The 26,288-nt window shown below is 35.3% G+C and overlaps 1 protein-coding gene across 6 annotated transcripts in view; it reads right to left on the bottom strand.

Annotated features, from left to right (window-relative positions):
- Positions 1–26,288, bottom strand: part of DAAM (disheveled-associated activator of morphogenesis-like protein) — a 254,175-nt gene that overhangs the window by 26,958 nt on the left and 200,929 nt on the right. For 5 of the 6 annotated variants that reach the window (XM_081726067.1, XM_081726068.1, XM_081726069.1 and 2 more), the window contains 4 exons: positions 24,799–24,916; positions 22,787–22,919; positions 15,645–15,771; positions 8,967–9,527 (listed from right to left, as the gene is read on the bottom strand). In XM_081726067.1, coding sequence (XP_081582193.1) covers positions 8,967–9,527; positions 15,645–15,771; positions 22,787–22,919; positions 24,799–24,916 — 939 coding nt within the window. The remainder of the gene's footprint in view (positions 1–8,966; positions 9,528–15,644; positions 15,772–22,786; positions 22,920–24,798; positions 24,917–26,288) is intronic. The other variant, XM_081726066.1, reaches the window with a different exon arrangement.

Here is a 26,288-nt window from a genome sequence, read left to right as displayed (position 1 = left end):
AAAATAATAAGATTTGTATCATCATGAAATTATTAGGTAACATAGCCTGTGTTAAATCATTATAAGAAAAATTAGCGGATTGAACACTGATCCTTGTGGTACACCAGTTAGAATCTTATTTTTAGATGAAACAAAACTTCAAATTTTTCCATTAATTTATTTCTTAATTTGAATAACTTGATATATATAGTTCAAGTAAGGTTCAATCCACTTCTTGGAAGCTCCTTTCATACCATAAGAACATTTTTTAAGTAAGAGATAAAGCTCCCTCGTGGCTAAACAGTTAACATACGTATCTGGCATGGGAGGTCAGGGTTCAATTCCCTGTAGGAGCTCATGAGATTCGGATCCCACGTTAAGCCGTAGCTCCACGTCTCATATAACCTCGCTGCCAAAAGGGACGCTAAACTCAAGATCAATCATTAAGCAAGAGATAAGGATTTATGATGTCAAATGCCATAGTAAGATCAACATAGAGCCCAATGGCCCATTCTTTATTATTTATCGTGTGTATGACCGTACGAAGAAAATCAAAAATTGCAGAACCAGTAGGTTTGCCTCTGAAAAATCCATGTTGTGATAGTGAGATGAAATTATTGGTAAGTAAGTATTTCCTTAGCCTGTTTGACATTAAAGTCTCAATTAAAAAAAAAAAAAAAAAAAACTGACAAAACAGAGATACGGCGATAATTTTTAACATTGTAACGACTGACTTTTAAAACAAGGGAATCATTTCCGCCACTTTTAAACGCTGTGGAAAAATGTCCGATTAGATCGAGAAATTTATTACATGAGTCAGGTGGAGAGCAATTATTGAAGCAGGTTGCTTTGTAATAGTGGACGGTATTTCACCAAGACTTACAGAGTAGACATTTCTCATGTTTCTTATGATTGTTAATATTTCTTCAATGGTTACGTTTGAGTACCATTTCTGAGTTGGTAAATGTACATTTTGGATGAGAAGTTATATTGAATGAGACATCTGCACGAGCGTGACACTTGGATAGAGTAGGGTGGAACCGCCTATGATCGACCTAGGTTAGTAGTCGACTGCTTCAATAAGGGAGGCTCGTAAGATCAAAACTATACATTAGTGAATTACAATGAATGACTTAGTAAAAGCTTTAGACACTCCCTAATGTCCCTGCAAACGTGTATTGAATGATTCGTCACGGTTCGACTGGATCGTGCCAGTGTATATGAGACTACAGCAGGAGGCTGAAGAATTAAAGAAGAATCAAAATTTTTCATAATCCTGACGAGATGTAGGGAAAATGTAATTATGGAAATACGGTCATAATTTATTTAAACTTAACGGTACAAGAAGCTCGTATGAGATTAGTGGTTTAGTATAATACTCGAAAATAATGATATTTGTCAATTTTAAGGCAAACAATGGGGTGATCGACCACTGTTTTCTTGCAAATGACCATTTTTCTAAAGTCGACCAGGGTGGTCGACTACTATGATTTTGTAGGTTTATTAGAAATCAACTAGGAACGTATATGTCTTTGCATGTATGCAGTCAATATGCTGTTTGCAATGCAGAAGTATAAAATTAAAGCAAAGGAAACCGTAGGCGACCGGGGAGGTCGACTATAGGATATAAGTGGACTACTTTAGAAAAGATTAATATTTGTGATAGGAGAGTGGTATAAAATGTATTTGGATAACTTTGAACAGACCTATGAAATTTGCAAAACTCCAGCAACAGAGAGAATGCCATGCGATATCTAAAAATTGCTATTACGTGTCAAATTATGACCGTATGCGCTATTCAAACTTGGCTTTCATTTCTCTGATTTTAGATGCTGAAGAACGTGAGGTATTATCGCCTTACAGAATACTGATCCACTACTCAACTTCCTAAGAGTGAGAAAGAAACCTATCCGAATTATGAAGGCACTTTTTCATTAATTAATATATATTTTTTTAAATTATTATTTCGTAGACCAAAGCCTATATGCCCACCCAATCTTGTTTTCTCGTTTGCAAGTCTGATATGTGTAAGTGACTACCCTTCACACGATTATTGTAGCCCGGTTACTGTAGTTAGTTTACGTAAGAAGGCGTATGTCCAATTATGTTTTATTTTATAGTTTAAAGGTATCCTAACTTATGATAGGTCTACGTGATGCTCCACTTAAGAAACAATTGTTTAGACACGTATTTCTCAGAAGGCATCCGGATCGACTTTAAGAACAGCGTAGACAGTATCTAAAGCATGTGTGTGCTTTACAAAAACAGTAGATATGTTGGTTTCAGGAACTAAAAGAGTAAAGAGATAGTATTCATTGTGAAGGTTTGTTGCAAGATTCAGAAAGAATTCTCAATGCCAACGAGGTGAACTTTTGATCATGTCTATGAAATGAGGTAGTTTTGAGGCTCAAAGATTGGATTTAGCTGAATTGAATGCTGTAGTGTATTTTGCCAACTATGATAGGTTCCTATATGTGAAGCAACTAAAGATTTGGTAAATATTCTTCCAGAATAATAATAATAATAATAATAATAATAATAATAATAATAATAATAATAATAATAATAATAATAATAAATAGGGCATAGGATTATTTGATACAAGGTGGATCAAATCTAAGACATCCTATGAACATATTGATAACGTTTTGCTCTCTTGATTGAAGAAAAGTGCGAGGTTCCCTGATTTTCCTTGTTGACGGACATATAACTTGCGGTCTGAAAAACACTAGTCCGTATGCCCTATACGCCAATGCCAGCCACATATTGCCATTGGACATACAGGGTCCTTAGCTAAAAAAAATTGCAAACACATCTTCAATGCATTCTCAGAATTCACAAAGCTTTATTCCTTGATTTGGAAACTGATACTGCTGAACAGTACGAAGACTTCCAGTACTCGCGTTTCTATGTAAGGAAAGAAAGCGACAACACGCGATCAAGATTTTCTAGTGAGTTAATATGATCCTACGAAATGACTAGACTTATGCCTATATTCATTGTAAGGGTCCTTTGTCTCTCTGGTACGAAGGTAAAATTATTATTTGAAATATTTCGTTCACCTTCATAAATTGCCTGCTTACATTTAGCTGTAGCTTGCACAAATTGGTCAAGTACAGTTTAACTACTTCGGGCTATATATACTAAAAAGAGACTTTTGTGGTTATGGCAGGTCTAGGTACAATTATTATTAAATATTTTTACATCAATTCCTAAAATTAGCACCTTACTCTTGTAACTTGTAGGTCCTGGTCGACTACTGGTATACGTAGTGGTCAAACTTAGTTTTTGTGCGGTTGACAACTGTACACTTTGTCACATTTTACATTAAAATTTAAAATAAATTGTTTTAATAAATGTTTTGATAAATAACCTAATTCCGATTATTCCAGAGAGAGCATGGTGTACGATAGATATTTATTCAGAACTGTGCCATTATAAAAACTACGTAAATTAACGACACAAGTTCGTTGCAATCAAATTCGGTTGACTACTATATGGTTGACCCTACCAAGAGCCACCTGAGAAATTTATTTGCAATTCTTGCTGGATTGAAAATTTGTTTATTTCTATTAATATTTTTGAGAAGAAAAGGTTCACAATGTTCAAAATGTTTTTATTTATCTTTATTTTATTCATGTATTTATCGTGAAATGTACATAGCATTTCACATTTACGAAATAAGCTAAATTTACTACATTACTGAAGTATGACTTGCTGAATTTATAAAATTCAAAATTTAAAATTTAGAACATGGTGGCAATGTATTATCGACAGATTTGGTAACAATATCCAGTAGTACTGTTTTTGTGAATAGTACTGTTTTTAAAATTGAAATATTTCGTTGAAACATTTCATCTGAAATATTTCATTGAAATTTCAGAAAAATATTATATATATATATATATATATATATATATATATATATATATATATATATATATATTTGTTTTTATGATTGTTTAATACAGATATGACATTGGTATTGTGGAAATAAAAATCTCACCTATTAAAGACACTCTTTTATTATTATTATTATTATTATTATTATTATTATTATTATTATTATTATTATTATTATTATTATTATTATTATTATTATTATTATAGTAGGCTAATTTACCAAGCAAGAAGTATGATGTAAGGCATGTAGAACTTCTATCTCATCAACATCTGAATACAGCCTTGAAAGCTCATTCAGATATTCTAGAGCGTCCGATTGTTCTTCGGTGGTCAAGTTCTTGCCTCCGTACCTTGAATCCAGAATATTCGCTAACAAATGTACAAGACGCCTACCAAAATATTACGAGGTGTGTTCAAAAAGTATGAAACCTTATTTTCTCCTGCGTAAACCAATGAAGCTCGGGAGACCTTCTTCAGTGTAGATGTAGAGGGAATACTCATACGCAGTCATTAATTTTTCCCGCCTCTGAAAGTGCCATCGCTCGCAGTCGGCCAACGCGTCAAGACATGTAGTGAGCGGTCGTCAGATTTCCGTTTTTTTATAAAATGCTAGAAAAACTTGAGCAGCCATATTGCATCAAATTTTGTCAAAAGCTTGCGACATCCAAGCGGAAACCATTCAATTGGATCGGTACATTCTATTTTGAAGAAGAATTTGCGCATGAGGAGAGTGCCCGCGAAATTTGATTCAGGCTTTCATCGCCAAATACAACATTCCTGTGTGTCCTCAAGCTCTCTACTCACCCGACATAGCTCCGTGTCTGACTTCTTGTTATTTCCCAAGCTGAAAATGTCAATAAAAAGGACCCGATTTGAATCAAGAGACGACATCATGCGGAATGCAACGGCACGGTTGCTCACATTCCAAAAAGTGGGTTCCAGAAGTGTTTCAACAATGACGGGATCGTTGAGGGAAGTGTGTTCATTACCAAGCAGACTACTTTCAAGGGATTAGTGTTTCGGATTTCCAAATGAATAAATGTATTTTGGCCAACCAAAGATTAGATACTTTTCGAACACACCTCGTATTAGAGATAATAGTAAAAATTCTCCGGCTGGTTTAAGGATTGTTCATCAGTTCGTAACGACATACTAAATAGAAATACCGATCAGGAACATGAGGGCAACCATTGGTTTAAAGTGTTAAAGACGAAGGGTCAGCCGGGCCAGAGATCCAAACAGGATATTCACGTTGAGACACGATTTCCGAATGCAGAGAAGGCACTGGCTATGAAATTTAATCGTCTGTTAATATAAGTTTAGAGACAGGTGATAAATTTGGAACCGTAATACAAAGTGTAATTGGAAATTTCGGTAAGAAATTTTGAACCACTCGCTATACAACCTCGATCAGCTCTCCAAGGAACATTTTAGTGGATACAAATTTCAGAGTGAAGAGGCTAGACTAGCGTGACCGAAGTCTCACAGATCTGGACAACTTATTTACAAGATGAGTACCGAATACGTGTTTCGCTCGCCTTGATCGTCACTACTAAAACATTAAAAATAACGTTCCATACATAGTACAGTACACTTAAACAGAAGCAGTTGAATAAAATGTGGCATTCACTTACTTTCTTAAAGAATAATTATAAATAGAATGATGAATAATTATTACATGAGTACCATAAAATAACTAAAACATTAGTAGATAAAGCAGATTGGTTTACGTAAATGAGCATGATGCCTTGGTAGTCTGTAGCAGAAGAGTAGGAATTATGCGAAGTGGAGATTGTAATAAGGAATAACGGCAAATCAATCAGTGTGACTATGCAGGGTGTCTACTAAAATTCCAAAATGAAATTTCGTGACTTTTTCGTGATCTTTTCTTTACCAACCATAAACTTCCATAACATTCAAAAACTAAAGAACATGCAGTCCCCTCTTAGGGAGCTGCTATTTATATTTGTATTTATTACCTTGTTTATTATTCTTGTGTATTGTATTATCAGTTAATATAGATTTAGAGAGAAATCCCGGCCGGGTAAATTATTATTACAGTTCATATAATCTATATTTTTATTCTTGTCTTTGTGTAATTTTGTTTCTATGGCTTGTTAACTAACAGCAGTTTCCTTCTTTTCCCAACAGGATTTTTTTTTTTTTTTTTTTTTTTTTTTTAACAGCTCACTTAGGGGAGAGCCAGAAACGAACGCTATCTTGCTTGTTTATATTTTTTGTTCGTTAATTTAAAAAAATTTAAACCAAGCGTCTGTCTGGTGACCGTTAGTTGTATCTTCTATATAAGAGCAGGAGAATCATAGGTGGGGGAGGATTCCAGCTCGACCGTCTAAAGAGGTAGATGGTTAGGGTTCTGTCCAAAGAGGGGACGGGATCTCTTTTCTGGAATTCTCAGACTCTCGGTCGAAGAGGCGGCTAGAGATTGACATGGTACAGCAAGAGGGCTGTATCGGCGTGATGCAAAAAGTTTAGTTTTTGACATAATTTCAGACCACAACTCTCTTAAGAGGAAGAGCGTCTGGGGGGCTACGGAGATTGTTGGTCTTAAACTGTACCACACAGCAAGAGGGTTGTGTGAAGGGGGAAGCGAATTAAGTCGCTGAACCGTTTTTTTAGCTGGCTTTGGGGCCATGCCACTCCTTTAGAGGGAGGAGAGGCTAGGGGTTCAAGACCCGTTTGACACCTCACGTAGGAGGCAAAATTAGGCTTACCTAACTTTTTCGTTAAAATAATTCGTTTAGTATTCTACGGCCAATTTTGGGAGATATGCGCGATGAATGGTTCTCTCCTATAAAGGGCTGGATTCTTTTCTTCGAAATAAACGATGCGAGATTTTTTTTTTTTATTAGTATGAATAAAGATTTATTATAAGTTAATCCTTGGGCGTAATCCTTTCTTATTTTAACTTCTCATTAAGGTGTTTGGATCTACCTATTTGATTGTTGTTTTGGTGTATTGAAGTTTTGCTTAAATCTGATACCTCTAAACCGGGCTCGGTACATTGCTTAGAGAGAGAGAGAGAGAGATTTTTGGGGGCTCGTTTATTTATTTTTCTGTTTTTATTCAATTATGCTATTCCTACTGGGTGCACACAGATGTTAAATGAGCCGCTTTTAATCTGTGGTCACAAGTTCGGTTCTCGGGATGATTCCTTCAAACGAAGAATGGTGAATTAGTAATTGGAGACGAACTTTTGGAGGTAGCAAACAGTACCTATATTCTTTAGCACTTATTTTTATCTTTTCTGTCCTTTCAAGGGCTGTTCCGTGGAGTGTTGGTTAAATGTGAAGGTGGTATCGGTGATGAAATGCGATTTGCATCGCCACTGCTCAATGATGCCACCTGAAGGATAGTCTGAAGAGCGAATTTGAATACGAATTTGGCTGAATTTTGATGCATGCGATAGAAGCGTGCTTTGCTTGCAATTCAGTAGCGTCTAAAGCTGACAATACACATTTTTGGCGGTGAATTTTGACATTGTATACAATAAAATTTTCCTGGTCTGTACCTATATTCGTGCAGATAAAAAAAAAATCGTATCGTGACCATAAAGCTAAATTTCGTGACTTTTTCTTGATTTTCATGACCGTTTTCTGATTTCGTGACTTTTTCATTACTTTCGTGACCGACAGACACCCTGCTATGGCTCATTTAAAATTGACCTAAAATGTGGAAATTTGAATTTAGTTTGCTTGTATTTTCGGCAACAATACTCATGTTTCTTCTTCAACTAAATTACCATTAATCATTTAATACGAGGAGTGATCGGAAAGTAATGTTACAAAGCCTGCAGTGAAACGTGTATATACAGGGTGCGTCAGAAAAATGTATACATACTTTGAACCGTCATAAAAACCGTATTTCCCGTGCTCCAAGGTTGAATTTCTGGGAGAAAGTAATGTTATCTTCCTTCAATACGTGGCAGCAGAATTGTCGCTCTAGCTACTCAACCCAGTTAGTGGCAAGGAAGTAACTGCAAGATGGCGGACGTACGTTTGAAATTTAAAGAGCGGAAGCAGGTAATTAAGTGGTACTGGAAATTTGAGAATGTTGCTGCGGTACAAAGATGAGGTGTACAAACGTAAACCACGTAACTTAGACACACTTTGGAATGAGATTCAAGTGGTGTGCGCAGAAATCCCATAGGACACGTTGGTACGATGTACGGAATCAGTGGTGACTCGTACTCAGAAAGGTATTGATGTTGAAGGCCGTCAGTTTGAACAGTAATCACATTTGCGTGAGAAAGTGCATTTGTGCTTCAAATTGGACTTTAAGCTTTCCCTTTCCAGCAACTGAACCTTGTAGAACGGAACATAAATTTTCTATGACGGTTCAAAATGTGAATACATTTTTACACGCACCCTTTATTATTTCATAAAACAGTACAGCCAACAGATACTACATACATTAGGTTATTTTTCGACAGTCTCCATATCGTGAAGCACTTGTCCAATCGTGGGAGGAGTTTGAAGATTCCACCCTGGTAAAAATCCTGTTCTTGCGTCACACGTTTCATCTCCTCATCTGAAGCAAAGTGACGGCCTTCTGGGTACTTTTTCAAGTAGGTAGTAGGTGAAAGTCGCTTGGAGCAAGGTCCGGGCTATAGGGAGGGTGGTCGATGATGTCCCAGCGAAGAGGGTTTGCCACTGTGCTCCTCATCGGTGACGTTTTCTCTACCAGCTACAAACTTTCGACACCATTGTGCGACATGCTCACGAGATATTAGAGTCTCTCCATAAACCTCTATCAGCTGCAGGTGAATTTCGTCCACAGAAATCGAATAACTGGGCGGACTTCTTCGCGAGACGAATTTTCCAAACGAGTCGCCATTTACGTTTACACAACTAGCGCCGCAGATGGTGGGTGGCTGAAACTCTGCACAGTTGCGAACTTTATGTATTAAAATTATCGCACACGCCTCATTTTTCTATAACAGACGGAACTCCAGAAATATAGACCTTGTAACCAATTTCTGATCCTCCCTCGTATAAAAGGAAATCGATAGTCATTATTCACATAAAGAAAAAAATACATTATAAAACACATTTTAGTATACTTACGGTGACACCATTCTTCTGATAGGCACAAAACAATTTGTCTATATTTTCCAAATCCATGATGTTATATAACTTCGTGTCATCCAATTCTGTCCATATTGTTCCAACAACTTTGGTATCAGGTAGCTTAGACCAATTAAAAGACTTGAGGGGGTTTGACGGCTGTGGAATGTTCTTTTTCACATCGGGCTTCGGAATTCCTGGAGGGGCAGGAGCCAGACCTCCTGGTAATGGAGGTGGCGGTCTAGGAAGTGTAGGAGGAGGGGGTGGTGGCTGTACGGGTGGTGGGGGAGGAGGCGTAGCCGGAGATTCTATTTTGTTTCCGAATATCAGAGACGACCTTGTAGACGAAGATTTCAAGCCAACTTTTGCGTCGTCTGGTAAACTTCCAGAACTCACTAACTGTTCCAGTCTGTGACGTTCACCTCGTTCAGAATTAATTTGTTGGTCAAGTTCTGACACTTGATATTCTAATTCTGATAACTTCTGTTTTGTTTCTAAATGGCACATTGTCTCTTTTTCTAATCTTTCTTTTACACGCGCCAAACTGGCTTCAATATCCTCCTGCAAAACAAAATATATAAAAATTAAGTAAAAAAAATATACAAATTTCAAAAGGTACATGTACACACACAGTTTCTCCACAAGAGAAAATTCGTGAAGTTTTCGATTGACAAAATTAGTATAAAACAGAAAGGAAAGAATACAAAAATTCAATAGAATTTCCACAGCTATTTTAGTTTATTGGATCCTGAAAGAACTGTCAAAGTTAATTGTCAACTAATCAGAAAACCAGAAATAAATTTGAGTATCAGATAAACATTATAAAAGTTATTTCAATTGTGGAGGGGAAAAGTAACTACAAACACAAAAGGATATGGTGGATGAAGTAAAAGAAAGCAAACATAAAAATGATACATTACCAGTTCGATTCCCGGTGGGGGCACTCGGTCGAAAAAGTGTAACACGCTTTCTCAGACCAGCCACCTTGAATGAGGTTTTCCTTGGTTTTCCTCATTCACACCAGGCAAATGCCGGGGTGGTACCTAACTTATAGGTCCCAGGCCGCTTCCTTCCTTCCCCAATCCTTTCTTCCTTCCCTTTCCCCGGATTGTGTGCTCGCCGAGGGACGTAATCCCTCAAAACGTGAAGGGCTAAATGGCCTTAGATGCCGAAAGCCCAGAAATCTAAATCCCATCCCATCCCATGATACATTACCACCATAAAAAACAATACTAATAGCAGTAAGTATTCGATAATTGAGCGTTAGAGTTTCATCTGGGAATTGTTATATTCTAATGAGAAATTTCAAACTAACAAGTGAAATACTTTCATAAAACTTTAAATCTTTTTCGCATCTTCAAATATAGCTATTGATACAGATTAGTAACGTTTGTAATCTCATACACTTGTTTTTCTAGTAAAAGAAACTCTTAAAAATGTAACACCTAATCGTTTCTCTATAAATAATTTATTTTTCTTTCTTTCAGTTACCTCCCTTACAGGAGATTTATAAAGGAAGTCCCAGCCTTAGGGCCTTGTAGACTACGTCACTATATTTGTTTTAATTATAAATTGTTTGAAATAAGTAAATGTACTAAAATGGCACGAGCCAAGATGGCCGAATTTGCCTGTTTTAAATAAAATTGTTTATCACACTATTAATGTAATAATACAGATGGATAAGCGGCCCATAAACATATTGAAAATGAAATATAGTATACGAAAATTGTAACAAGTAATAAAATTGTCCAAAGTAATGGATTGTAAATAGTAAAAATTCAACAAAAAATGGGAGCAAAGCTCCCCAATACTTAGTGATTACAGCGCCATCTCTTATCCTCAAATAATTTATTTATAGTGAATTTTAAAATTCAGTTGCTAACAATGATCTTCAGATTTAAATCGAACATTGTTAAATTCAGATATTTTATTTTTAAATAATACCAGAAAAAACAACTCTTTGTAGTAGCAGATTTACCATGGAAATGGAGCTTTTCAGTCTGAAGCTATTTTATTGTTTTTTGGGGGGAAAAATCACGAGGAATTTTAGTTTCCTAATTTTAGTTTCCTAAGTTTTGTATGTTTATGACAAAAGCAAATTTTGGTCTGCGAACGATTTATTTTAAATTTTACTTATTTTTAGCGTCGGAGAGAGGGAGTGAAGTAGAGAGAGGAAGAAGGTAAGCAAGATGACATATTCCTTGTTTGTCTGATTAAACCTTATTAGCTTTGAAAGTAATTGAAGTATCTTAAATTTGAAAAGTTGTTCACTTTATTTATTGTGGATAATATATCTGTATTTGCTATGTAAAGAACGTTAAGTCCAATAAAAAGAATGTATATAAAACGTTTGAACTTGAAAAACTTCTTTTTATTAAAATTGAGCAGGGAACACTTAGATTCATAATTGAAAACATCAGGTGTTCAACAGTGTGAGGACCTTAATAAGCTGAATTATAAAAGCCAAAACTTTTCAATCTCATTTTTGTGGAAAGTATGATTTTGCACTTAACATTTTTAAGCAATATTAATATATTCAGGAATTCTTGCAATCATTTTACTTACAGGTAACTGTAACTCCTCAAAACACCATGAACTTAAACTTTCGGCTCTCCTATGGAGATTTGGTCACGAGGTTAAAAACAGGAGAAATAATAAACATCAGGAAAGTAAAACAGACTTACCAGAGTCGAGCAGTGGTAGGAAAAACTTTGTCACGCTTCTGGTCAAGGACAGCACATTGTAAAGTTGGAGCAGCACATTGTAATACGGCGGATTCAACTTGTGTATTCCTTTGTTTTGTACTGAAAGGTTGCTAGCTTATATTAGTGTTTTATTTCTATGCTAACGTTGTTTATATTTCTCAATTACCGCCTTCCATTCCTTACTTAACCAATCTTTATCTAAGTTCAACTTTGGATTTCTTTAGCGAATAAACGATTTTTCGAACACAAATCTCTCAATTTTATTTTTAGCCCTTAATAAAATTCTTCAAATATGTTGCGTTTCTTTCAGATGTTCCGACAGTCCTGAAGACAAAAATCACTGACATTGAGTTGAGTTGATTTGATTTTGAGTTTAACGTCCCGTTCAGGAGCGAGGCTATATGAGACTTAGACCTACTCATTAACGTGGAATCCGAACCACATGAACTCCCACCGGGAATCTAACCCGTGTCTCCCACGTCAAAGGCGGGTACGCTAACCGCTTAGCCACGGAGGAGCTCCCCACTGATAATAAGTGGGTCAGCCTACCTATATTATATATATATCCTAGATTGGCAACTTCATTTAATAAGATTTATACACGATATGGTTTCCTACTGCATTAAAATCCTCCAAAACCTTAAAAACACTCAATTCAGAAGTTTATAAAGTATAATTCAGTTGCCAAGATGATTATATAGGTATCACAAAAAAATGGGGCAAAGAACATCTTAGAGACGCTAAAGCCGTTTTCAGGATTGTCGAAACATTTGAAAGAAATACAGTACAATAGTGATTATTCAATAATTTTATTTGGGACCAAAAATGAAATTGAGAGACTTATTTTCGAAAAACTGTTCACTTGCTAAAGAAATCCAAAGTGAATTGAGACAAGTTTTGATTGAGTAAGGAATGGGAGGCGATATTTGAAAAATACAAATAATATTGGCATTAAAAAAAAAAAAAAAAAAAAAAAAACTAATATGATCTGGCAACCTTCCAGTACAAAACAAAAGAATACATAAATAGCCCACCGTGTTACAATGTGCTGCTCCACCTTCAGATAAGTGACCAGAAGTGTGGCAAGGTGTTTCTTACCACTGGTCGATCCTAAGTCTGTTCTTTTACTTTCTTGATCTATTTAATATTATTTCTTATGTTCTTAACCTTATGACAATTTTCCACGGAAGAACCGAAAGCTAAGAAGTGTAACATGTTTTCAGGAATTACAGTTACCTGAAAGAAAAATGATTATTTCTAGTAAATTTTAAACTAACAAGTGAATATGATTAAAATTTAAATTGATATTACTCATAGAATCAAGCGTAATTCTTAGTGATTTTATGAAATTGACAATAATACAGTACCAATCTTGATAAAATCAGAATAATTTTAAAAAATACATGTAAATAAATAAATAATAAAAAAACATTAAATAATAAACTTTGGTAGACTGTAAAACGGATTAAGACTAGAAGTTTCAATTTCGTCCGGTAGATGTCAACCCCTGAAGAATGTGTCTTGCCATCTACTGGCGAGATGTGCAACTTCTATTACCTTTGTTTCAATAGTTGAAAATGGGATGTGGAGAGCTATGGTTAAAGTCACCATTACTGTGAAGAGACTGACTCCACATTAACGAATTTGGATGTGATAATTGCTCTACTTATCTATTGCAAAATTAGCTTTCGTAAAAAGTTACCATATGGAGTAACGGACGGACATAAATCATCATTACGAATCGCTCTAGCTATCTGCAAAAAACACTTGTTCCAAAATTCGCTTTTGTTCAAGAGTTATCCTATCGAATAACAGACGGATATAAGTAACCGTTACCATTAACACCCCTTAAGGTATTAACGGATTGGCCTAGAAAACCACTCTAGGTATCTATTGCTCAAAAAGAATTTAAAATTCACTTCCGTTCAAGAGTTACCCTATGCAGTAACGTACGTACGGTCGTACTAACATTACACTTTGTAAATCACACTTGTGTGATCCTAATAAGTTAAATTGTAAAAGGAATCAAGTACTAGAAGTTTCACACTTGTGTGATCCTAATAAGTTAAATTGTAAAAGGAATCAAGTACTAGAAGTTTCAATTTCGTCCAGTAAATGTCAACCGCTGAGGGACGTTTGTTGCCAACTACCGTTGTTTCAGTAATAGAAAATGGGATATGGATGACTACCGTTAAAATCACCGTTACCCGCCATGTTAACGGATTGCCTGCACTCGTGAACTCGGCCGAATTAATCGCTATAGCTCTGTAATACAAAAAATAATTAAATAATAAATAAATAATTTGATTTCGTTTAAGAATAATCGTGTGCAATGACGGGTAGATGTAAGTCACCGTTACGGTACCAACGGATTCATTCCGTTAACGAAGTCAACCGAGATAATTGCTCTAACTATCTGTTGTGAAAAAAAAATTCAAAATTTTGCTTCCATTCAAGAGTTATCGTGTAAGGTAACGTACAGACGTACTAACATTACAATATTATAAACCCCACTTGTGTAGCCCTAATAATAATCTCCACTTCGATGTATCGGGTAAGCCAAAAGTCGGAAAGTCAAATAAAATTTTAAAAAATACACGATAAACAAGAATGAAATGTAGCTACACATATTATAGACGAGGGGAAAAATATCACAACCATACCGCGTTTTCCGCGACCATCTTGAAATCCACTATCTTGGATTCAAATTCAAAATTTTAAACGGGTAGGGGTGTGTATGACACGTCAGTTAACACTAGAATCTACTCAGAAATTCGTATCTGTACTTCTTTTCTGTCCAGCTCTAACGGTTCTTGAGATTTTAATGGTAATTCCTTTATTTTTGATTTCATGTACACTAATTAGAATCCCCACGAAAGCAAAACACTTAGAGATTGTTCTAAAATTAAGTTATCAAAGTCATCATCGAGTCATCATAGATAATTTCAACCATCGCCCTGAAATGAATTCTACCTTAAACAAAACAGCTGCTACCCTCCTATCCAAATTCAGGGATACAGGAACTTTTCAAGACAGGGGCAGACCTAAAACAACTATGAACGAAGCAACAAAAAAAGTTGTATTGCTGTCTACTGAGAAAAGCCATAAAGAAAGCACACAGTGTGTGTCCATAGAAAGTGGCGTGAGTTGTTCCTCTGTGAGAAGAATCTTAAAAACAAACAAATAGAACCCGTAGAAGTTGCAATTATTGCAGCATTTGACTGAAGAAAAACTTTTGTAAATGGACGCTAACACTAATAATGTTGTCACTTCGTCCGTAATTGTTTTAGGTTCATATCTCCGGGGCCTGTCTTTAACAGCTCCTGTATCCCTGAATTAGGGTAGAAACACTTATGGATGAGAGTTTTTTCGTGGTTAAGTAATTAGCATACACGCCTTTCGCGTGGGAAACCAGGGTTCGGTTCCTGGCTGAAGCTCATGTGGATTCCAAGTTAAGCTGTAGGTCCAGGTCTCACATAGCCTCGCTGCTGAAAGAGACGCTAAACCCAAAATCAAATCAAATCATTATTTTGGGTAAGATGAGATTTCTTTCAAAATGATAATTGAAATCATGTGCGATTACTCTTACACTACATTCATTCGACGTCAAAACTATCTCTACGAGTTCAGCTTTTGTCAGGACTATCTTTAGTTAGTATACCTGAAACAAAAATAACAGAAAAGCCGTTAAGAATCTCAAACTGTTGGAAGTGCTAGACAGAAAGCAACCACAGATATGAATTTCTGAGCTAGATGAAGTGCCACACCAATTTCCCTGATATTTTGAAGTTAAATCCAAGATGGTAGATTTTAAGATGCCCATTGGAAACGTGGTATAGTCGATGACATTTCCCCCATCGCCTTTAACATGTGTAGGAATTTTTGATTCCTGTTTATCGCGTACTTTTTATTTTACTCGACTGTCCTAAAACTTTTGTCAGATCCTGTATATAAGGCAAAACAGAATAGTTACCTTCTCTTGAGTTCTACGGTCTAGTTCTTGTTCTTTCCTGGCTAGTTTTGTAGCAATTTCCGTATTTTCTTTTTCCAGCTCTTCTGCTTTGCTTCTGGCTGCTACGAGTTCCTCTTCTTTTGCTAACCTTTAAGTAAAGCAATATTAAGATAGTAATCTATCGAAAAAAATGGAATAAATCTAAATAAAATTCAACTAAATGCTAAAAAAAAACAATATAATCACTTAAATTCTGTGTAATTAATTAAAAATGTAATGTAATTGAATTGAATTGAATTGAATTGAAAATGCCTTTATTCATGAGGCGAGGTTAGGCTGCTCTACCACCTAATCTAACAAAATTACAAACAGAAGTAATATAGAAATGTTATATGGAATAATACAGAAATGAATTAGGAATATGTAAAGAGATCTTTGTCCTATATGCGCTACTAAGGCAAGAAACTATCATACTGAAGTATATAGAAGGTGTTTTCAAATTGCTACCGATTATAAAGAGTTTATTAATTCCAAATATATAGTTGCATAAGCATGAAATAATTTGTATAGTGAGTATGAACATTTCAAATTTGTAAATACCATACTGTTTTTCTCCAAGAGTCATCTAAGAGATTTTCAGAAACAAAACTCCGAACAGCAGTGACTTTAAAGCTTTAAGAACTTTATAGAAACTAAAAGTAATGTTGATTTTTAGCATCAGTAGTCAGCATGAATATGGTTGAATCGATGAAGATGAGTGTGCTGATTAATTCAGTGGCTAAATGATTCATTACCGCTGACGCATGATTATGCAGTTAATTGGAATAAGTGTGACAGTCATATGTATGGAAACAGCTCGTCAAGAATCATTGAAGCAAAGATAACAGGGAGACACCAAGGTGCCATTGTGTTTGCGCGTGCTCATGGGCAAACAGTACATGAAGTTACATAAAGGTTTATTGGTGTATTAAAGAGGGACTAACCAACATGTCTATAAGGAATGACCTACCAGAAATAGCGCCAGAACTGTGATCGCAGAAAGATCCTAACTCAGAGGAACAAACTACAAGTTTCACGCCTAGCTAAGGAAAATATTTTAAACCTAAGAAGAACTACTGCAGTCTATGAATACGTGTAAATTTCAACCAATTTCCAATCTCCAAAAGAGAGCTGCAAAGGGAACTTCATGCAACAGACAAAGTCAAGTACCAGGCAAAATGCTCCATGTCTTCAATGGGCTGATGAGCACATATTGGACTGCAGTGGACTGGAAACAACGAGTCTCGTCTCTGTCCTATTCTAATGATTCAAAGCGTTGGAAGTAGCTATTTGTCCATCATCTTAGTGAATATGAAGTGGACACTCTTATCATTCAAATTCATAACTATTGTTTCTATAGGACTCAAAGAATTTGTACATGGTTTGAAAAATATTTATCACTTTGTCGCTCCTAGTGTGACCTGCAAACACCCATGCTTAAACTGAAAATCTGTGGGACTTTTTGGAGCAGGAGTGAAAAGACGGAAAATATATCCCCTTACTTTGCTAGGATTATGAAATCTACTGATGAGCAAGTAGAATCACATTGAACTGACATACAATCATTGCCAAAAATCTAAGCACACTATTGATCACATAAGGAAACGAAAATACACTATCCTGTTTTCATTGAGGCAAATCTATTGAGGAAGTTTGTGTTCATCGAAGTGCCGATCCGTAGCCTTGATAAGAGTTTTACAAATCCCATGCATTTATTTGATCAATATATCCAACTTCTGTGAAGCCATGTGATTCCAAAAATTTTTAAAAACCTTTCAGAGATCTTCAGTATTCGTTGACATGTGTTCACTGACTGTCATATGAAGTTCATCCCAGAAGAGCTCGATTAGTGACAAATCCCGAGACTGGCGGCTATTCCATTTTTGTGATAACGTGAGCCTGTTCTTTGTTTCAAAGATAGTTACTACATAACTTGGAAGAATGTTTATAATCGTTATCCTGTTGTAATATAAGTTTGGATCCAAAATCCGCGTTCCTAATGGAATTGCGTGGCTCTTTTATATGTTTTGATACATGTTTTTCTCCATTATTCTGTTGATTTGAACTAAATCACCAACTTGATTGTCTATAAAACATCTCCACACAGTGACACTACCTTTTCTGTGTTTTACTATAGGTATTACACATTAGAATGAAAACGCTTTTCACAAGAACGACACACAAACATCTGGCGTTAGGAGCCGAAAAGCTGAAATTTCGATTCGACGATGCAGAGTACCCTGTTCTATGATTCATCGGTCCAGTATTTATATTATGGCACAATACTAGTATCTTTTTGCAATATTTCCTGCTGGATGGAGTGGTTTCTTTGCTGCAACTGCCCTCCACCAAGACCATAAATTTGCAGGTTTCATACCACCGTCCTACCTGCTAGCAATTGAGAACGGCTCTTACGAAGCGGTTAGACGTCTATTCTAATTGCATTAAGTTCTAATGAACTTGGTCTTACGAGAAGTTATTATTTCTGGACTACCACTGTTTCCGTGTCATATTTACACCAGTTTATGTAAACCGGTTGTGTTTCAAGAATACGACGCATTACCCCGGTTGATATCTGCGACCACTGAATGATTTTTCGCACGGAATCCTGTCCCAGCCCTGTCCTCTCAAAATAACTTAAGCATGTGATTTGACACTTAGCACACAGTTTTCCATCCGTATTTTACAGCACTTGCAAGTTCTTTACCCTAATATATTAATTCACGCTAGTGAGAGCAGCACGATCGCATGCAACACTTCGCGCCCAACTTTAAATAATTTTGAATAGCATACACACACACACACACACAACTGTTTGTTTTATAAAGAGAGAGCTAGTGATAAGGGTTCATACAAACACTACTAGATGTCGTTAAAACTATGTATCACCAGACAAAGCGTGACGTTAGTTGTCTCTTCGTTATTTATCTGTTTACTGCAAAGCACTTTTCCTCAATAATGTGCCTCATGGTTTTTTGTATCCTTGTATGAACAACGTTGTTTATTTTACAAATCAAAACCAATAAACACGGCTTTCGTATAGACACAATATCTTTTATTTGGAAAACTCTCAAAAATCAGTAATGTGCTCAGACTTTTGACAATGAATGTACCTGCAACACCTCGTGAGATAGTTTCTAAACAGGATTCAGGCGGTTATTCAAGCCGGAAGTGGTGTCACTCATTACTAGGCAATTTCCAGAGTGCAGTAATCAATTTTCTGTTAGGTATGTCTGATGTTCAAACAACTTGTAGCTAAACCGTATACGATAGGAATGGTAGAAAATTTAAGTGGATAAGATTACGGCATTGAAAGTTGAAGCTTAAACAGATAAAGTAATATCAAAATGATGAGTTTAAAAGTATTTTCTGACTAAGCTCTTTTCACGTTTTGTGAAGATAATAAGCCTGATTATGCAATTTAGAAACGGAAACATTTACCTGAGTTTGAATGTCATACTAAGCACAACAACACAATAAGCAAGGCTATGTCATAATATACAGGGTGTTTCAAATATAATACCGACAACGTTCGGGAGATGATTCCTGACACCAAGATAAGACAAAAGTATAGACCAATCTGAGTGCAGAAATCCGTTATTTCGGAGTTGTTATAGGCTACCGAAAACATGAAAAAATAAACTTAAAATGTGCACAGTTCCAATACTATGGGACCTACCGTAGTCCGGTCAAGACTTCACTTAGGAACTTAGCCACAATTTTGAGTTTAACGTCCCTTTCAGCAGCAAGGCTATATGAAACGTGGACCTACTGATTAACGTGGAATCCGAACCACATGAGCTCCCTCCGGGAATCGAACCCGGTCTTCCATGCTACAGGCGCATACGCTAACCGCTTAGCCACGAGAGAGCTCCTGTCACAATTTTTATAGAGGTAGTTGGTGAGTACTTCAAATTATATGCCCGTAGCCAAACTCCCTCTATATAAATTGTTGCGTGAATACCTTAGGATTCTGAAACATGGATTTTTGGATTGCGCACATATTAGTTCCTAAGTGAAGTTCTGACCCGACTACGATAGATCCCATAGTATTGGAGCTACGGACCTTTATATTTCATTTTTTCGGCTCCGAAATGAAGGATTTCTGCACCCAGGTTGGTCTATATTTTTGTTTTATCCTGGTGTCAGGAATCATTTCTCGAACGTTGTGGATGCTGTTTTCAAACACCCCGTATAAAAAACATAATTACGTAAGTTTCAACACAATAACTGCTGAAGACAGCTATTGTGTTGAAACTGATACGTGATTGTGTTTTTATATATTGTTATCACGTAGCCTTGCTCAGTGTGTTGTTGTGTTTAGTTTAACAATATAGAAACAATGCCTGATAGAATAAAGGGTGTAAATACGCGAGTATCATGCTTTACAATAAACTTCCGAAAGAAATAAAAACTCAGGACTCTGTTGCTAAATTTAAAAAAGAACTCCAGAAATATTTATTACAACATTGCTTTTACTCGGTAGAGGAATACATGAACTGCTAAGTGAATAGAAATGATACAAGATGTACAGTAAATCAGTGTAATTACTTGATTTTAGCATTAGATATTTGTTTGAGGATTTCTAAGTACACGGCAAGTAATAATTGCTTACTCTAAGTTTATTTTTAACAATGATGTCATGTAAAATGTACAATGTAATGAGATGTAAGAAGTAAGGCTTAATTATTAACCTAGTGTGTGTAATTTTCACTATTATTGTTTGTTTTACTTTTGTATGCATATATAAATGACGTGTCCACTTCATATGCATTGTAATACAGTGCTAAATGTATGGAAAAAGGACGAAATAAATACAATAAAATACAATACAATACAATACAATACAATAAAGGGTCAATCATACGTAACAACATTTTAGCGATCTTATTTTCAACTTGCACAGGCCTTTTACTTTCAGAGAAGAAAAGAAAAATAAAGAAATCCACGTCCCGTGGCTATTTCTTGAAGACTAGAGAAGACGGATAATAAATGCAAATGGATGGCAACACAAGCATTGATGGAATGAAGACGAGGAAACAAACTCTGAGACGATAAAATTCATGAGCATGATGTTACTCGAACGGGTGCGAAGGAAGTACGAGGAGCAGTCAAAATGTTCTAGTTTTGTCATTTGCGACGCACTCTTGTACACTGCAGTCCTTAGGTTGCCTAACTATTAATATGACATATGTGAACAGATCATAACAAGTAGTGTACAAGTAGTATAGTCAGTGGTGCCCACCCCCTCATGTCCATGACGCACCCCCCTCAATTGTCTATTCGTAGGTGTTCTTCCATGAAAAAAAATCTTTTCGATTAATTTTTACACCCTCTCAAACATATTTATATAGATTTTTAACCCCCTCAATTTATAGAAATATTTCAATGACGCAGTTTGCGTCATAACCCCCCTTTGTGGGCACCCCTGGTATAGTTGAACGGAGCAGTGTGTGGCGATCAGTTGGCGCAATTTCTCAAATCGAGCAATACAGCAAATATTAAGTTCACGTGCGAATTCGAGAAAAACTGCTTCAAAGACTTTGATAGCCTTAAAAATAGTTTAGCATCATCGGATGTTTGACTTTTCCCAAAGTTAAAAATGAACCTCAACAGTACACGTTTCAACACCATAGAAGAGACGGCTCAATTTCGGAAGATACCAAAAAAGAGGACTTTTGTCAGTGTTTTTGGCAATCGCAGGAGCGGTGAGGCAACTGGTTATGTTCCGAAGATATCTACTTTGAAGGCGATTAAATAATTGTGAACTTATATTGTGGTAAGAGAGAGCTACAACAAAATTTCGGGATCTTTTTGACTCCCCTTCGTATAATCACTGAACCGCAGTTCTCCCTTCTCAAGGAAAAAAAACATGAAAATACGCTTATTACATATTTGCAGTACTTATTATCTATGTATACATTGATTGTACTTCATATTGTATTATATTGTACTAACTTTTTTGATAACAATAAATTTTCTTTACATGTTTTGACATATTCCACATTATCTGTAGAAAATGGAAAAGCTGATATGTTGCATACTAATTGTACTATAAACGGTAATAAAAAATGTAACAAACTGAGTCTGAAGAGAAACTAATAGCTGAAGTAGTAGTTTAGTCTATTTAAACTGAATTTGTTATAAATTTGCAGATGTTATGGTGCTTGTTGTAGAATCTGAAGAGAAAATCAATAAGATGTTAGAAAACTTGAGAAAGGGCTGTAAAGAATATGGGATGAAAATAAATGTTAGAAAGACAAAAGCCATGGTGATTAGAACGAAACATTCAGTATCAAATATAGAAGACGGAGGAGAGAAAATAGAATAGGTAACTAGTTTTCGATACCTGGGCAGTATTATTAGCAATGATATGAAATGTGAACGTGAAATAAAAGCAACGATAGAAATGGCGAGAGAAGCCCTTAGGATTAAGAAAATGCTATTTTGTGGGACCTTGAATAAAGAGTTGAGAAAAAGACCCATAAAATGCTTCGTGTGCAGTATAGTACTGTATGGGTCAGAAACATGGACATATTACGCAAGAATGATGAAAAATGACGGGAAGTTTTCGCGAGATGTAGGTGTGGAGAAGAATGGAGAGAATCAGCTGATCAAGTAGAAAACTAATGAGAGGGTGTTAAATATGATGTGGAGAACAGAAAAAAAAAAACAATTATAGATGTTATTAAGAAGAGGTAGAGAAATTGATTGGGACATTGCCTAAGAAGGAATTGTATATGAGAGACGTTCTAGAAGGTATGGTGGCAGGAAAAGAGGGAGGGGAGAAGGAGACTACAATTAATGAACGATATCAAAACAGAAAAGTCGTACGTGAAGACGAAGAGATTAGCGGAAGACCGTCTAGCATGGAAGATTCTCAGTTCAGATTCTCAGTGACCTGTCAATAGTGGCAGAATGCATATGATCATATGAATATGGAAGTTACGTAAATTCCTATATATTGCAATTTCTTTCTTTCTTTCTTTCTTTCTTTCTTTCTTTTTTTTCTTTTTTTTTAATTTAGCAGCTTATAATACTTTTTCTTTTATTATTATTCAAGCAATGAAGCAACATAAAAATACTTTTTAGAAAAAAAAAGAGTAAAAAGAAAGATGACTTACAAATGGACAAGCTCCTTCACATTTATCTTAAGAGGAGAAACATCAGGATTTTCCCCATTTTCACTTTGCAGAACGATCTGCTGTACAACTCGATCAAACAGAAGCCAATGTTGTGGATGGGAACCATAATCTACTGTAACAGCAATATTAATAAATTATTATATTATACAATAAAATTAATAAAAATTAAATGTATCAACTAAGTCTTACAATTTAAGATAAGTTTGGAATAAATATATTTAAAATGAAAGTGAATATATATATATTATTAATAACTCAACATCAACTGCTGGTTCAAAGGTTCCAGTACAAAAAAGATTCCACTTTAAGATGCATTATACACGCAAATGGATAGTTTGATATAAATTTTTATTATAAGACAAAGTACTTTCGTCAGCAAGTCTCATCGAATGCTGTTGAACCAATTCAAAAAGCACTTAAAAATATGAAACTATATTGAAGTATTGTTTTTTCAACCAAGAAGTAGAAACACTGTTTAAAACAGAGAAATTTACATTTGAGCTTCAATGATTAAAAGAAATACTGTACTATCAATTCCGTGGATTCTGAAAACATGATTCCCAATATAGATCAACTGACAAACTGACATCATCAAAAATAGAATAATAAAGAAAACAGATACTTTTAAAAGGATTAGTATGGGATTTGGCTAAGAATAAAACATTACATGAAATGCAACAAAACCCAATGGAGACAAAAGAAAAAAAAAAGTACTGCAAGTGAATCCACGGAATTGTATGAATTTTATTTCCAAATGTTGATATTTTCCCTGGTTATCCCTTCTCATATAAAGAAATTGAGAAATTTCTGCGTGTCTTATATTTAGGTTGGTTAGGAATTCTGAATAAAAGAAGATTATATGGCCTACTAAACAACATGTTTTTTTGTCTATTGTGATTTCTTTCTTCCTTTTGTGAAATACCACTAATAATTGCTAGAACGAGGGAAAAAATCATTCCATCACACTCTATAGTGGTCTCTTCGAAGAACTGCTGGTTTTAGTTTTCTGAAACAGTAAATAATGTTAATGGAATTTTATATATAAAATAATATAAAAAACTGTTCCTGTTACTGTGTTATTTACATTCAGGGCCGGTTCTACAATATATGCAACACGTGCACTTGCGCGGGGCGACAAAATCTGTCATAACTATATTATTTAAAATAAATATTTCTTGTTGGAAAAAGACTTCATGATGATGGTAGTTAAATTTACTAAGCTGACCTATTTGAATACTACATTTATAAATCATCTCTAGATCACATTAGTTTAAGGTCACATGGACAGTGCTAAAGCAAATGGTCAAACAAATCCTAGCATGAATTGCTTAACTATTGTCAAATACAAGAATTCAGTTCTCGAACAGTAGTAACACCTGTTCCATTTAGTTAGTTATTACAGTTTTGATATGAAAATTAGTCTTGTCTTTGTCACATTTTTTAAAATTTTTTTTATCAGATATAGAAGGAAGATTAAGAAATAAAGATAAAGCTAGTTGCACTGGAATTGCAAACTGATATATTGAGATTGAATCTCACTATTGAATTCTATACAAAGGATTGTCATCTTTCCTCTGCAGGTGTGTTTGCTTTATCTTTCACTAACCTAATAAATTATTATTCAAATAAAGGAAAATAGACTCAGCGAGATTGTATTTGTACTATCTAAGGCCTTTCTGAGTGCGAGTGTCTTTCCCTCCTCTTCGTTGTTCATGAAGCGGGTAGCATACTTAAAATCGTGGCTTTTAAGATTTGTTTTTTCTGGAGAAAGTGGGGCGGCAAATTATGCCATTGCACAAGGCAGCAAATTGCCTACGGCCGGCCCTGTATACATTATTAGTTATTTGACATTCGTATTATATTATAAAATTATTCGTTGAATTGGTTATATATCTATTAACAGTACCTAATAAATAAGTGTTAATTGAAAATTTATTTTTTATTCTCGATCGTACAAAATCATTGGTTTTTTGACAACCAAATATACTTACATGGCAGTAATAGGCAATGTTGAAGTAGACCCAATAAATGGGGATAGGCAGCTGTGTGGCTAAGTTTTCTTCTTAATAAGTCAAACATGGCAGTGGCACTCTTGGTGTCGATGTGTTCCTAAAATAAATAAAACATTAAAATTCTTTTTCCATTTAGGAACTGCGTGTTAACAATTGAAGGGAGTTTTATTTGAGTCTTACGAATTAAGAGAATGAAGGTATGTTGTAGATACATTAATTTCGCTTTTAATTATCATTATGTTACTTCAGTGAATAGTGATAAAAGTGGGTTATTTTAGACAATGTAACTCCACGCTCAAGAATTCTATCATTCTACTCACAGACTTCTGTAATTCCTAAATATTCTTTATAGTTCCGAGCTTTCGACTCTACCCTGAAGTCTTGATCACGGAGGTTAAAAACAAGAAGAAGAAGATCAAGGAATAAAATGGAACGGACTTACCAAGGAACGAGCAGTGTTGGAAAACACGTTGTTAAGTACGCCGGTAATCTTGAAATGGTGATGATATAACCTGCAATATGAGGAGTCGATTTGTGTACTCTTTTCTTCTCTTGGAAGGTTGCCAGCTCGTGCTATTATTTTCATTGCTTTGCCAATGCTACGTGAATTTTGTAATTACCGCGTCCCATTCATCACTTAACCATCCCTTGTCCAAATTTAATTTAGTTTTCTTTTTTTTTTTTTTTCAGGAATAAATAAATTTTCAAAAAATAGTCTCTCTATTTCTAACACTCAATACAATTTCTGAGTTTTTTACCTTGAGTTGTGTTTATTTTACATGTTTCGATAAACCTGATACCGGGGTTTCCGCTTTTCCATCTCAGATATGCTCCTTGACTGACTTCCAAATTTCTTTTCGTTTTGCCTATGTTAAGAAAAGGAAAGAACATTACCCAGTTTAAGAGTTATTACACAGATCGTAACGAAAAATCGGATATTTGCGAAGGAAAGACTACTTGCCACGAGAGTTACATAGGCAAAACGAAGAGAAATTTCAAATTTCAAAGAAACCAAATATCTTAGAAGATAAACTAGATAAATCTGCGCCTTCAAAAACAGCTATGTGCAGTTCCTGCTCAAAATGCGATTTTTACTGTTAGGTCTAGAGTATATTCCTACAAAGGCCTTTATGCAATATCGTTCATTTAAAGAGTAATTACATCATAAAACAAAACCCACCACGTGATGTTCCGATCAAATTGCTCGTATCATTTTTCGCTAAGTGTTCTCAAAGACACATAACTGATCTTGTTAAAATTGTAACAATGCGCGTGCAAAAGCTTTTTTTTTTTTTTTTTTTTTTTTATCAACTAACAAAACAATGCATTCATTTTTTCTCTCGTATAAAATTTTGAATGTTGCCCTTTTCCAATTTTGAAAGCGAAGCGACGCTATGCTCTGTATCGCCTCTCCAGTTATTACATACATCTATGCAATGCAACATTCAGTTGTCACCCACATAGTTTCT

The sequence above is a fragment of the Thermobia domestica genome, chromosome 9, assembly GCF_964235325.1.
Source record: "Thermobia domestica chromosome 9, izTheDome1.hap1.1, whole genome shotgun sequence".
Lineage (NCBI taxonomy): Eukaryota > Metazoa > Arthropoda > Insecta > Zygentoma > Lepismatidae > Thermobia > Thermobia domestica.
The sequence above is the reverse complement of the archived record's forward strand: the minus strand, read 5'-3'. Positions and strand labels throughout refer to the sequence as shown.